Source organism: Carassius carassius, chromosome 8 (genome assembly GCF_963082965.1).
Source record: "Carassius carassius chromosome 8, fCarCar2.1, whole genome shotgun sequence".
NCBI lineage: Eukaryota > Metazoa > Chordata > Actinopteri > Cypriniformes > Cyprinidae > Carassius > Carassius carassius.
The window spans coordinates 9,851,345-9,864,974 of record NC_081762.1 but is presented as its reverse complement, the minus strand read 5'-3'; the positions used below and the strand labels follow the sequence as shown (position 1 = coordinate 9,864,974).

General features: G+C 33.6%; 7 gene segments (V, D, J or C); 3 read left to right on the top strand and 4 right to left on the bottom strand.

The window, feature by feature from the left end:
• Nucleotides 1-248: 248 nt before the first annotated feature.
• LOC132144689 (immunoglobulin kappa variable 4-1-like) lies at nt 249-937 on the bottom strand. The segment is given in 2 exon segments: nt 249-672; nt 761-937. Coding segments are annotated over 2 exon segments (402 nt in total).
• Nucleotides 938-957: 20 nt separating this feature from the next.
• Nucleotides 958-2,621, top strand: LOC132144862 (Ig kappa-b4 chain C region-like). The segment is given in 3 exon segments: nt 958-961; nt 1,534-1,617; nt 2,121-2,621. Coding segments are annotated over 3 exon segments (414 nt in total).
• A 530-nt stretch (nt 2,622-3,151) lies between these two features.
• LOC132144688 (Ig kappa chain V-III region VH-like) lies at nt 3,152-3,721 on the bottom strand. The segment is given in 2 exon segments: nt 3,152-3,528; nt 3,664-3,721. Coding segments are annotated over 2 exon segments (405 nt in total).
• Nucleotides 3,722-5,003: 1,282 nt separating this feature from the next.
• LOC132144687 (immunoglobulin kappa variable 1-6-like) lies at nt 5,004-5,653 on the bottom strand. The segment is given in 2 exon segments: nt 5,004-5,364; nt 5,536-5,653. Coding segments are annotated over 2 exon segments (351 nt in total).
• Nucleotides 5,654-5,875: 222 nt separating this feature from the next.
• On the top strand, nt 5,876-7,500 carry LOC132144861 (Ig kappa-b4 chain C region-like; the record flags this gene model as incomplete). The annotated part of the segment is given in 2 exon segments: nt 5,876-5,981; nt 7,057-7,500. Coding segments are annotated over 2 exon segments (426 nt in total), but the record flags the coding sequence as incomplete, so codon positions are not given.
• Nucleotides 7,501-10,939: 3,439 nt separating this feature from the next.
• On the bottom strand, nt 10,940-11,813 carry LOC132144686 (Ig kappa chain V region GOM-like). The segment is given in 2 exon segments: nt 10,940-11,564; nt 11,745-11,813. Coding segments are annotated over 2 exon segments (348 nt in total).
• Nucleotides 11,814-12,659: 846 nt separating this feature from the next.
• Nucleotides 12,660-13,336, top strand: LOC132144860 (Ig kappa-b4 chain C region-like). The segment is given in 2 exon segments: nt 12,660-12,674; nt 12,861-13,336. Coding segments are annotated over 2 exon segments (420 nt in total).
• Nucleotides 13,337-13,630: the final 294 nt, after the last annotated feature.

Below are 13,630 nucleotides of genomic sequence, written 5' to 3'. Positions count from 1 at the left end.
AAATGTCAACATTTAGATTACAGAGACAACTGAACATTTATCAATTCGTTTTTCTAAGATTTTCTAATTAAAATAAGTTTTTTCTGCTTCTCTGCTATGTGTGAAGTCTATGAGTACAATTGATTTGTATGATAATAATTAGATATGTAATGCGAAAAGCAGGATTTCCACTGATGATTTTTATATGGAAGATTGTGTTATTAATTAGATAAAAATTGTTTTAATAAGACTCATTGCAAACCCCCTTTTGTTCTGTCAACAGGTCTCTGAAGCCTTGTCAGTGGGGATGTTTTTGTACAGAATGTTTTCACTGTGTGAGCACTCCTTTACTACTGGTCTCGTGGTAACTCAGACAATAATAATCTCCAGCATCATTACTCTGGACATCGTTTACAGTCAGAGTGAAATCAAGACCATTTCCTCCAGAGTGAAAACTGCCTCCTCCACTCATTCTAGATGGTGCACTTGAAGGCTTCATTGTTGTAAAATATATGAGGAGTTTAGGGGGTTCATCTGGCCTCTGAAGATACCAGAAGATGTAGTAATCTTTAGATGGGCTGCCTGTTGGATGCCTATAAACCACAGTGTTGAACTTGCAATCAATGGAGACTGTTTGACCGAGCTGAACTGATTTATCCTCAGACTGGGTCACAACAACCTGCCCAAAAGAACCTGTAAGAGAAAGAATACTGAAATAAAATACTTGTGTGGGTATACGAAAAAACTATTTTGATTTAAAAATATTTATAAATGAAATTACCTTGGATGCAGTAAAATGCCCAGATGAAGAGAATCATATTGGCTAGTGATTTAGAGAGAACAATTCTTGGACCTTTTCAAACGGTAGGGAAAGGACTATAAACACTCACTGAGCACTGAGGCATGAGCTGTCAATGCAAAACATTTTAACAGTGGAAACCTCTTTTTTAACTGAAGTATCTTCTCACTCATATGATTATGGGCATTGTATATTAATATTTTAATTATGAGTTAATCATCATCATTAACTTGGAGGTTTTGCGAATGAGAACGAATTACTGTGGTGGATGTTTCATTGCAGGAACAAACTGTTTTAAGTAAGTGCAGAATGAAATAAGTAGATGAATAAACATTAATTAAATTAAATTATACTTGTTGGCCTAAATGCACTAGCACAGAGAAGGCAGAATACTGTTTTGCTTTTGTTTTGATTTTTGTTTAGATATAACTGCATTGGTACTGTATTAAGTAATAGAATATTGTAAATTATACTATAAAATCCATATGAAATATAAAATAAGAATGAAATGTAAATATAACTAAATACTGAATATAAATATAAATTTATATGAACGTGACTGATATACATGTTTAGTTCTTTATAAGTTAGTGTTTGTTTTAGCATTGCTGTTAGTATAAAATTATAAAATACTAAATATTTTTTCTCCTAAAAGTACATTTGGAAAATTATGAAAATTAAACTGGTTAGATTAAGCAGATGCTTCTTGTCTAGCTATATGATATTAGTTAGGAGGTAAACGGCAAACTGGTTAGTGCAGGAGGTTTTTGTACAGCTGGTGATTGAGTTTGTATCACTGTGGTGGACTTTCGGCGGAGGAACTCGACTCTCAGTTGGAAGTAAGTAAATCTCTTTCTATTTTCAAAATGAAAAGTACAAGAAAGGGATTTTAAAAGTATCGCTTAATTGTTTTAATCACTCTTTAATCAGTGCAATCTCTTAAATTATTATGCATAAGTCTATCAATATACATATTAAAACATCTTAGAAATTAATTAAGTTCAGTTCAAATTACATTAGTATGATATGATATGATATTATTTAAGTAAAGGTCTTGATTAAAGTTAAACAATAGGAATTTAAAAGGTTAAATATCTATAATATAACTATGAATTATGGTAAATGATGAATAAATTATCAATAAAATTATGAATAAATAGTGTTAAATCTAAATGCAGGTATATGTGTGCTGATAAAATGTGTGTTTTATGGACTGTTACACTCAGATCTGCTTGATTAACTCTGAATCTCTTAAAGGGAAGTGAAAGACAGTCAGAAAGACTGATAGAGCTGTTTTTCAGAAGACTGAAACCTCACAGTTTCCATCTGTGTCTCTCTTTAGCTGCGGCTCGTCCCGCTCTGACGGTGCTGCCTCCCTCCAGAGACGAGCTGCAGCAGGGGAAGGCTACAGTGCTGTGTGTGGCCAGTAAGGGATTCCCCTCTGACTGGAAGCTGAGCTGGAAGGTGGACGGCAGCAGCAGGAGCTCTGGTGTCAATCTGAGTCCCAGTCAGCTGCAGAAGGATGGACTGTACAGCTGGAGCAGCAGCCTGAGCCTCACTGAGAGTGAGTGGAGCAGAGCAACAACCGTCAGCTGTGACGCCACGCACCCGTCCCACAGTGCAGTCACCAACAGCATCAACACACAGCAGTGTAATGCAGACCAGTGACACTCACACTGACACACTCTCTGAAATCAGCCATTGCTCAACAACTAATCTTTCATGCTATTAGTATATTGCTCATATATTCTTATCTGTTGTAATTTTACAACTGCAATGCTATAAATGTTTTGTTGATTATTTTATATTTTACTGCTACCAAATAAAAGCATGTTGACTTAAATATGGTGTTGACATCTTGGTGTGACAATAAACAATTAAAAACATTAAATAAAACTAAAAAGAGATATTTAGGATAACATGGCATCTTAATCATTATTTTAGCTACATATAATAAAGTATTTTTTATTTAAAACAAAATTTACAATAAGGTGTCTATTAAATCACTGAAAGATCACTGTATTTACTACTTTTAGCTGACTTATTTTACTTAGATTACATTAAAATACAGGCTAATAGCCTGAAGCCTTCAAAAAGCTTTCAGGTTTATGAATTTGAACAGGATGAATGAAAAGTTGATTAAATGATCTGTTCATACTGAGAAAAAAATAAATAAAGGAATAAATAATCCATCTGAATTATGGAAATACTATGTTACAGGCAAAGGATGGTGAAATATACATTTCTATAAATATATTGTTGTTTTGGATGATTAATTATATTAAACACATAAACATATATGAGAGTTTGTGTGTCATTGTGTTTGTTCTCTGCAGCTGCATCAGAAGAAGTTAATAATCTGAACAGGGGAGGTTTTTTTACAGGAACTTTTCACTGTGTGAACACCCACTTGTCACTGATCTTATGGATGCTCATACAGTAATAATCTCCTGCATCTTCAAGCTGGGCATCACTGATGGTCAGACTAAAGTCAAGACCGTTTCCTTGTCCACTGCCGCTGAATCTTGATGGAGTTCCTGAGCTTTTTTCATTTGTATAATAAACCAAGAGTCTGGGAGCCTTTTCAGGCTTTTGGCTGTACCAAGATACATAATAACGCCCTTTAGAGACAGTGCCTTGATCATTTTTGAAAACCACAGTATCAACTTTACAGTCCATAGAGATGGTTTTACCAGGCTGGACTGGTTTAACTGGTTTAGACTGAGTCACAACTATTTGTCCAAAACAACCTGTGTAGAATAAGTGATGACAGCACAGATTAGTATTTAATTTATTATTTATTTTATTAATTATATTAATATAATATTATTACTTAAATTTTTAAAACTTAATTACATTTAAAAGAGCACAATAATGGCTTTTACCTTGCATGCTGTAGAGTGTCCAAATGATAAAAGAGAACAAAGTCATGTTGGCTGTTAGATCTGCTGTCATGAACAGAAGCTCAGTGAAAAGTTCAACAGACCTATAAACATTTTCAGATCACTGTCGGTGTCTATGCAAAGCACCACATATGACCAGAAGTTTCTCAAACTGTTTCCTTATTTTACAATTATCCAACTGGTGCTGGACACCGTTTGCAATTTCATGCCCCATATTTGTCATAAGAGAGCAAAACTAAGAGCTGGAAGATATAATACAGAATCTGAAAAGAATGGAAACAATCAACAATAATTATTCAAGTGTTGTACTGTATATTTTAGCTTATTTGTTGCTAGTACTAAAAAATTTATGATTACTTAATACTATGTAACTACATTTTTAGGGAATACCTACTGTGTTATTTTAAGCTCTTTCATACATATCGTCTTGAAATTTTGATACAGTACCAAAAAACTAATCTTATTAGCATTGACAGCATACTTGTCTGCTGCCATATTTCACATCAACACACACCTTTCAACATCACAACTCAAGTGTGGTCTAGATCTATTTAACCTGAAAATATGAACACCAAATAAATGGCTGTATTTGAATTGAGCTGAAAGCTGTTTTTATGGGCTCAGATGTACTTGATTAACTTTTCAGGTGCAAGAGAAATGAAAGACACTTAGAGTGACTGATAGAAATGTTTTTAAGAAACTTCCCAGTTTTTCTCCTTTCTCTGTCCTTGTTTGGTGTTGGCAGTCAGTGATTCTGGAAATCACAACCAGCGCCAATATCCTGCAGAAGGACTGCGGTCACCGTGATTTTGTAATTTTGCACTTGTTTCCAGATCAGCATCCTTGTTGGTCTTTGTTGTTAATTAATTTTAAGAATAGAGAAAAGGGTTATATTTAGGTTAAGGCTTAACAAATCCCTGTTATAAATATATTTTCCATGTTTGGTAATTACTTTTATATTTTCAAATTTTAAACAAAATAGACTGTAGATATTTTGCAGATGTGAACAACATGAACACTGACATCATATTTTAATATTAAAAATATAACTAAAAAGAGAATCAGTTTAGTGTGTTTTGATGGCATGAGTTCACATGCTCATATACGATATAATAAGATGTGATGTGTTTTTATGCGGCAGGTACATTTGCTTATAATTCTATCCTTTAATCATAAGTTTCTGTTCACAATGCTATGAGCTCAACATTTCCCTTATAGCTACTAAGATCTGCTGAAATTCTAAAATGATAAATAAAGTGAATACTTTAGAAATCGTCATTACTGTTTTAGCTGTTGTTTAATTATTCAGGGAAACTTGGCTGAAATTATCCTCATATTCTCTTAGCTGTCAGACTGAGGGAGGTTTTTGTACGATGCTGTTTCACTGTGTGAACACTGTATCACTATAATACCCCATACAGTAATAAACTCCTGCATCCTCAGACTGGACTCCACGTATGTTCAGTGTGAAATCAGGTTCAGATCCACTTCCACTGAATCGATCTGGGACTCCAGATTCAAGTTCAGTGGCTGTGTAGATCAGGAGTTTAGGAGCTTCTCTAGTTTTCAGCAGATACCAGCTCATGTCATCACCAACTCCGCTGGTCCCAGTGCAGTTGATAGAGACAGATTCTCCTGCTTTAACAGACAGAGACTCAGGAGACTGAACCTCTTCATGAGACACTGAGAGAGAGTGCACAAACAATTACAAAACTTCAAAATACAAAGAAAGACAAGATTTCATCTGCTATAAAACAATCTAAATAAAACTAAAAGGCAAAGCACAAATTAAAATATTATTTAAAAAATTCCAAATTATTAATGTAGAATAATATAGAAAATATAACTTTCAACCTTGTGCAAGCAGACAGAATGTCCCCAGAGTTAGAATAAGAGAAATCATTGTTTCTTCTGTGTGTGTGTCGGTGTCACACACTAATAATCATCCGTGGAGTTTTAAGCGCAGTCTTCAGTTAATATGCAAAACACTTTCAAAAACACATTCAGACGCATCCCGGAATTTTCCTCAAAAATTATCAAAATACATTCCTGCAGCATTTAATTAATTAACATGAATGCAATAAAAATATTTGACCAATCGCAAAACTAACCTAAGATACAGTGTTTTATTGAGAGTACTAAGATACTCACAATACTAAGTACTAAGATAAGTCTCACAGTGTTATAGTGAGTGTTGGTGTCAGTGTCAGTTTTAGTGCAGGAGGTTTTTGTTCAGCTGGTGATTGAGTTTGTATCACTGTGGCGCACGTTCGGTGGAGGCACCCGACTCTCGGTTGGAAGTAAGTAAATCTATTTCTATTTCTATTATTTCTGTTTCTATTAATTAATTAGTTAGTAATAATAATAAGAAAAAGAAGAAGAACAGACCAAAAGAAGAAGAATTAAAATAAAAATAGGCAATCCATTGTTTTGCCTTGTGTAACAGCATATATACTTCTAAATGGGTTTAAATTAATTTTAGTGGTAAATAAAAATGATTGAAAAAAAAAAAAAAAAAAAAAAAAGATTGTTTTTAGTACTTCACGTGAAATTGAAATATGTCTAACTACTGTTTCAGATGTCAGTTACTATACTGTAAAATGGAGCAATAAACATAATTTTGAACTGAAAATACATTTCTTTCAATTTTTAAAAATGAAAAACGAGACATTATTTAATGCATAGAGGAACAAAATAAAAGACATCAAATAAAATTTTCAGAATATAGACATGATAGGAAGATATAAATCAAGTATATAAATCTAATTCTCATATAGTCATAATTCTTGATTTTTATGAACACTGAATATATAAATATGAATACTAATACTAATGTGGTTTTTACAGGCTGTTGAACTTCAGGTCTGCTTCACAACTTTAAATTCAACATTAAAATAAATAATAATGTTTCAAAATTAAGCGTTTGCTTTACTTTAAATAATGAGTTTATTTTGGTTAAGCTGGAAATTCAATTTATCTCAAAATCTTGATATATAATTGCAGCATTATTTCAGTGTTAATTAAGTTTTTAATGACTTTTTTTCATTTCATGAGACAGAAATGTGTTTTCTTCTGGTGTAGTTTTTAAACAACAAGAAGCTATAACTAAGTAATACAGTAGGTTTTTAACAAATAATTGAACAATAATTTGAATATATGTTTGCAGAAACCATATAATATAAAATTATCTATAATGGATAATTTATAAAGTATGTGTGATTGCTGGTAAAACATGTTTTAATGGGCCGCTGTACTTGAGATCTGTTTGATTAATTCTGAATCTCTTAAAGGGAAGTGAAAGACAGTCAGAAAGACTGATAGAGCTGTTTTTCAGAAGACTGAAACCTCACAGTTTCCATCTGTGTCTCTCTTTAGCTGCGGCTCGTCCCGCTCTGACGGTGCTGCCTCCCTCCAGAGACGAGCTGCAGCAGGGGAAGGCTACAGTGCTGTGTGTGGCCAGTAAGGGATTCCCCTCTGACTGGAAGCTGAGCTGGAAGGTGGACGGCAGCAGCAGGAGCTCTGGTGTCAATCTGAGTCCCAGTCAGCTGCAGAAGGATGGACTGTACAGCTGGAGCAGCAGCCTGAGCCTCACTGAGAGTGAGTGGAGCAGAGCAACAACCGTCAGCTGTGACGCCACGCACCCGTCCCACAGTGCAGTCACCAACAGCATCAACACACAGCAGTGTAATGAATGAATTACACACACATGCTGTTATATTGCTCATATTTTCTTATCTATTGTAATTCTACAGCTGCAATGCTATAAATGTTTTGTTGAACTTTTTTTCGGTCTGCCAAATAAAAGCATTTTGTCATAAATATGGTGCTGAATTATTACTAAAATATGAAATACTGTACCACTTTTATTGTTTTAAAAAAAAATTAGGATGTGTGATGCGATGTGCATACTAGTGAATATGTTCATATTGAAATATTAATTACAGCAAATAAGACATTTATATTAACATGACATTTTTTCAATTTCAGTAAAATTTTCCTTCATCCTCAAACTGGACTCCACGTATGTTTAGCATAAATTCATATCCAGAATAAGTTCCACTGAACCTGTCTGAAATGCCAGATGAAAGTTTACTTCTATAGTAAATCAGTCAGGTTGTAGCAGATAGCAGCACTGTTTGAGGTAACGCATTACAAGTAATGCAAGTTACGTAAACAGATTACTTTTTTTAAAGTAACTAGTAAAGTAATGCATTACTTTTTAATTTAGAAGGAAATATCTGAGTTATGTTTTCAAATAAGTAATACCAGTTACTTTGTTTCCCCATGTATTGACTGACAGCTCTTCTGTCCCCATGTTGAGAGAAATCAGGAGCAAGTGCAGATGTGTTGTGTGCGCTGTGTGAACATGTTACTGTAGTTCAAGACAAAATATAAACGTACTTACTCATCTCACCTGCACAAAAACAGATTCAGTATTCCTCAGAATAAATAAAAACAGTCAAATGCAAACTCAGAATATTATACAAATCTTCAAAAATTAAATATATTTAGTAAAACAAATATAATTTATGCATTTAATTCCATTTTATTAACCAATGTCTTTGCTACTAACCTAAGATGATCCAAATCAACCATACTAATAAGCAAAAATGTAACATTTGTGTTTCATTTTTATTGTTGAATAGTGTTTAATTTTCTTCTCCTGCATCTTTTTCTTCAAGCAATTTGTTTGCGCTGTGCCCTCTACAGTACAGACATGAATTTACATTTCCTTCAGTCCGAGTCTAACTAAGTAACATAATTATTTACTTTTTTTTAGGAAGTAATGCAATATTGTAATGCATTGCTCTTAAAAGTAACTTTCCCCAACACTGATACCAGCTCATGTAATAATCAATGAAGATGCAGTGCAGCTGATAGAATACAGAGAATTAATAGACAGAGACTCCCCATAGGAAAGAAAAATCAAAAGTGAGATCTCTTTAACATCTCAGATGTTTCTCCAAGACAGAAATTAGGTTAAGATCAAATGTAGGTTTTTGCTTGAGTTTCCTGCTTCTCAAACTTGTCTCTTGAGACAAAAACACTCTAACACTGGATCTCTCACATTTTTCTCTTTTTTTTAGATTTAGAAAAGATCTCAACATCATCATACGCTGTGCTCAGATATTTCTCCTTAGCTAAAGACTCCAATGTCTCCTCCAATGTTTCAAACAAGTCAAGTCAAGTCACCTTTATTTTATAGCACTTTTAACAATACAGATTGTGTCAAAGAAGCTTTACAGAATTAAATAGGAAAATATTGTGTCAATAATGCAAGTGGGCAATTGTACAGTATAAGCTCAATTTTCAGTTAAAGGCAGTTCATCATTGAATTCAGTGATGTCATCATCCAGCTCAGTTCAATTTAAATAGTATCTGTGCAATCAAGTCGATAATATCGCTGGAAAATAAGTGGAATTTACAAAACAAGATCCCAACAACATCACACACGGTGCTCAGATATTTCTCATTAGCTAGAGACGCTGGATGAGGAGACAAATGTGCGAGATCCAGTCCCTTGTTAAGGAGAAAAATAAAGTTGTAAAGTTGTTGAGATCTGGTTTCAATCAGACAATACATGTATTGTCATATCTGAAGTTGTTTTATGTAGACAGTGTTTTATTTCACAATGATTTAACAGAGGAAACCATAACTTCTATTTACATACATGCAAAAATGGGCCGTACAAGACAAAATGTTAATGCTAAACAAAGAAAACAACAACAAATAACATTTGTAGAAAAGGGTATTACTATTATATTAAACATCTTGTCTCCTAGTTTGTTTAGGAAATGGGGTGTGTATACAATGCAGTACATTGAAGATAAATGTAAACTAGAAATATTATTAGCCAAAGCTGATATCTCAATGAGACATATAAGAGAATTACCCCTTAGTATCCTGAGCACAGAGTATCCTGTCAGAACCATAGACTTGTGGGCAGCACATCAGCGTGAAGCACAACTGCACCTCAGACGGCATGGGTTTGAATCCTAGCTAAAGGTACTTTCCTGCTCCTTTTAAATTCTTACCTGTCCCATTGTTTCCTGTCTCTACTTCTTCTGTCCTGACCATTAAAGGTGGAAAAACCTATTTTAATAAAAAAGCAACTTCTGAGCATTAAAATGTTTTTAGGATGGAGGCTTGCAAGAGATTACAGCTAGACAATAAAGAGATCTCCCATGTTTCTCTCACATTGTCATTTTGGATTTCTTTCTTTCAGAACCTTCTTATGTCTCAGTTGTGTCTACTCTTATTTCTCCTAAGGATTTTTAGGAGAAACATCTGAGACATTTGAAATGCTGTTGATACTAAAATGAGAGATATGAGAATCTCATCTAAGCCTCCTGAGCTCAGGAAGAACCACTGAGGAATACATCTTTCCTATGTTTCAGGAGAATGAACCTCTTGATGAGAGACTGAGAGAGAGATTAAAAGTGTTACTTTAAATGCATGTTTAAAAAATAAAAAAGCTATTTAAAAATGAGAAAGCACAAACTTTGCAAAGATAGATATCAAATTCCCTGACAATGTAGAAAAACAAGTTTTAACCTTGTGCAAAAAGACCCAGTGAAGCCAGAATTAGTAAAACAGACATGATTGAGCACTTATCAGGATCAAAAGTATGTGAAAAACATGATGAGGCACAAAACTAAACATGATTGGTTGCTTTACCTGTCAATCATATGGCCTCGGCCATTCAAAGCGTCCATGTTTCCCAGACCTTCTGCCATTAGTCTGAATGTAAGAAAATACATTTTAGCTATGTGCAAGGAAACTCAGTGAAATCAGAATTATTAAAAATAGCAAATTGTAGGTTTAACCAAATAATTAATCTTTATTAATTCTAACTTTAACAGATTATCAAACTCAAGTGGATCCACTACACTAAATTTGCTTATTTCTAAACTAATTTCTAAAATAATAAATAGGAAAGAATAGATTACCTTTATTACTCACCTTTTATCATCTGTGTGATTATTCTTTAATTGATTCATTGTTGTTTAAATGTGATATGAATGATATATAACACTTTATTTTTAAATAGAATTTAAAAGATAATCTTCATGTGTTTTGATGGCATGAGTTCACATATTTATAAACAGTGTAATATGATAATATGATTTGCTGTCTTATGTTGCACATAGTAAAGCTCACGTCAGCATTTGCTGCTGCTTTTTGAAGGTTTTAGGATCCTGCCCACTGAATTTAAGCATAAGTGGCCTAAGGCTAAGATTCACTTACTCTATAGGCTCTACATTTCAGCTGAATTAATTTAAAATGTAAAATTACAATTAAAATGTCATGGACAGATTTTAACTTCTGTTGCTCAAAATGCTACAAGATGAATGAAAGAGTATGTGAATAACAGACACATGGATTTCATGTATCATTTATAATGAACTAAAGTCTAATTAATTCATCATTGTATATTATCTCATGGATGTACTATTTATATTTGCAAATCTAATTAAGCACACCTTATCTGATAACATCGTAATTGACTGATATTGTGAACTTCTCAGTATTATCATATTCTCTTAGCTGTCAGACTGAGGGAGGTTTTTGTACGATGCTGTTTCACTGTGAGCACCTGTCACTGTAAGCCCCCATACAGTAATAAACTCCTGCATCCTCAGGCTGGACTCCACGTATATTCAGTGTAAATACATATCCAGAATAAGTTCCACTGAACCGATCTGAGACTCCAGATACAAGTTGACTGGCGTCATGGATCAGGAGTTTAGGAGCTTCTCCAGTTTTCAGCAGATACCAGCTCATGTCATCACCAACTCCGCTGGTCCCAGTGCAGCTGATAGAAGCAGATTCTCCTGCTTTAACAAGCAGAGACTCAGGAGACTGAACCTCTTCATGAGACACTGAGAGAGAGAGTGCAAAAACAATTACAAAACTTCAAAATACAAAGAAAGACAAGATTTCATCTGCTATAAAGAAGTCATCCTAAATATAATAAAACTAAAAAGCAAAGCACAAATTTAAATAATATAAAATAAATTCCAAACAATTAATTCCATTTTGTCAAAAATATATTCCTGAACCTTGTGCAAGCAGACAGAATGTCCCCAGAGTTAGAATAAGAGAAATCATTGTTTCTTCTGTGTGTGTGTCGGTGTCACACACTAATAATCATCCGTGGAGTTTTAAGCTCAGTGTTCAGTTAATATGCAAAACACTTTCAAAAACACATTCAGATGCATCCTGGAATTTACCATAAACATATATTTTGCATTAATGAAATAAAAATAATTCATTTCTAATTTTGTCCTGTCTAAGCAAAACTAAACTTAGCTACATAAGATAATACTAAGATAAGTCTCACAGTGTTATAGTGAGTGTTGATGTCAGTGTTTTTGTACAGACACTGATTAAGTTTGTATCACTGGGGCATTATACACATATAAAAATCCATATTGTTGGTAATCAGATTTGGCCATGAATCTGTGTAATTATGACCTGGAAAAAAGTATTTAATTTTTCGTGTGTAGAAAAAAAAGGATATTTTTTACAGTAATGTATAAAATAAAACACATCTATTTTAGGTGAAATACTTATAAAATACAAAATTATTAATTTTTTTAAAGTCTGAATATATTGCTCAGAATATAAACCTGAAAGGTAGATATAAATCCAATATATACATTTAGGTCTAGTATAGACTTAAAGTTATAAATCTTGATTTTTATGAACACTGAATATATGAATATGAATACTGATACTAATGTGTTTTTGCAGGCTGTTGAACCTGAGATCTGCTTCACAACTTTGAATTCAACATTACAATAAATAATAATGTGCTTGCTTTACTTAAAATGATAAGTTTAGTTGGATATTTAAGTTATTTCACAGACATTTACACAACTCAAAGACATTGAAATATCTAATTGCAGCATTATTTCACAGTGCTGATTAAGTTTTTTAATGACTTTTTTCATTGAATGTCACATAAGATAGAGATGTGTTTTCTTCTGGTGTGGTTTACAATCTACAAGTAGTTATATCTGTAAGTAACTGGTTTTTAACAAATAACATATAATATAACATTATCTATAATTAATAATTAATAAATAATAAAGTATGTGTGATTGCTGGTAAAATGTGTGTTTTATAGAGCATTGCATTTGAGATCTGCTTGATTAACTCTGAATCTCTTAAAGGGAAGTGAAACACAGTCAGAAAGACTGATAGAGCTGTTTTTCAGAAGACTGAAACCTCACAGTTTCCATCTGTGTCTCTCTTTAGCTGCGGCTCGTCCCGCTCTGACGGTGCTGCCTCCCTCCAGAGACGAGCTGCAGCAGGGGAAGGCTACAGTGCTGTGTGTGGCCAGTAAGGGATTCCCCTCTGACTGGAAGCTGAGCTGGAAGGTGGACGGCAGCAGCAGGAGCTCTGGTGTCAATCTGAGTCCCAGTCAGCTGCAGAAGGATGGACTGTACAGCTGGAGCAGCAGCCTGAGCCTCACTGAGAGTGAGTGGAGCAGAGCAACAACCGTCAGCTGTGACGCCACGCACCCGTCCCACAGTGCAGTCACCAACAGCATCAACACACAGCAGTGTAATGAATGAATTACACACACATGCTGTTATATTGCTCATATTTTCTTATCTTTTGTAATTCTACAGCTGCAATGCTATAAATGTTTAAATGCTGCCAAATAAAAGCCTTTTGTCATAAATATGGTGCTGAATTATTACTAAAATATGAAATACTGTACCACTTTTATTGGTTTTTAATTTTTTAGGTGTGATGTGATGAACAGCCTAGAGAATATGTTTATATTGCAATATTAGTTACAGCAAAAGATACATTTATTTTAACATGACATTTTAACCATTATATTTTAATTTAATAAAATATTTTATTTATTTTTTCATTTAATATTAGTTCAACGTTTAAAATAAATTTGAGAAATCACATTGATAATAAAAAT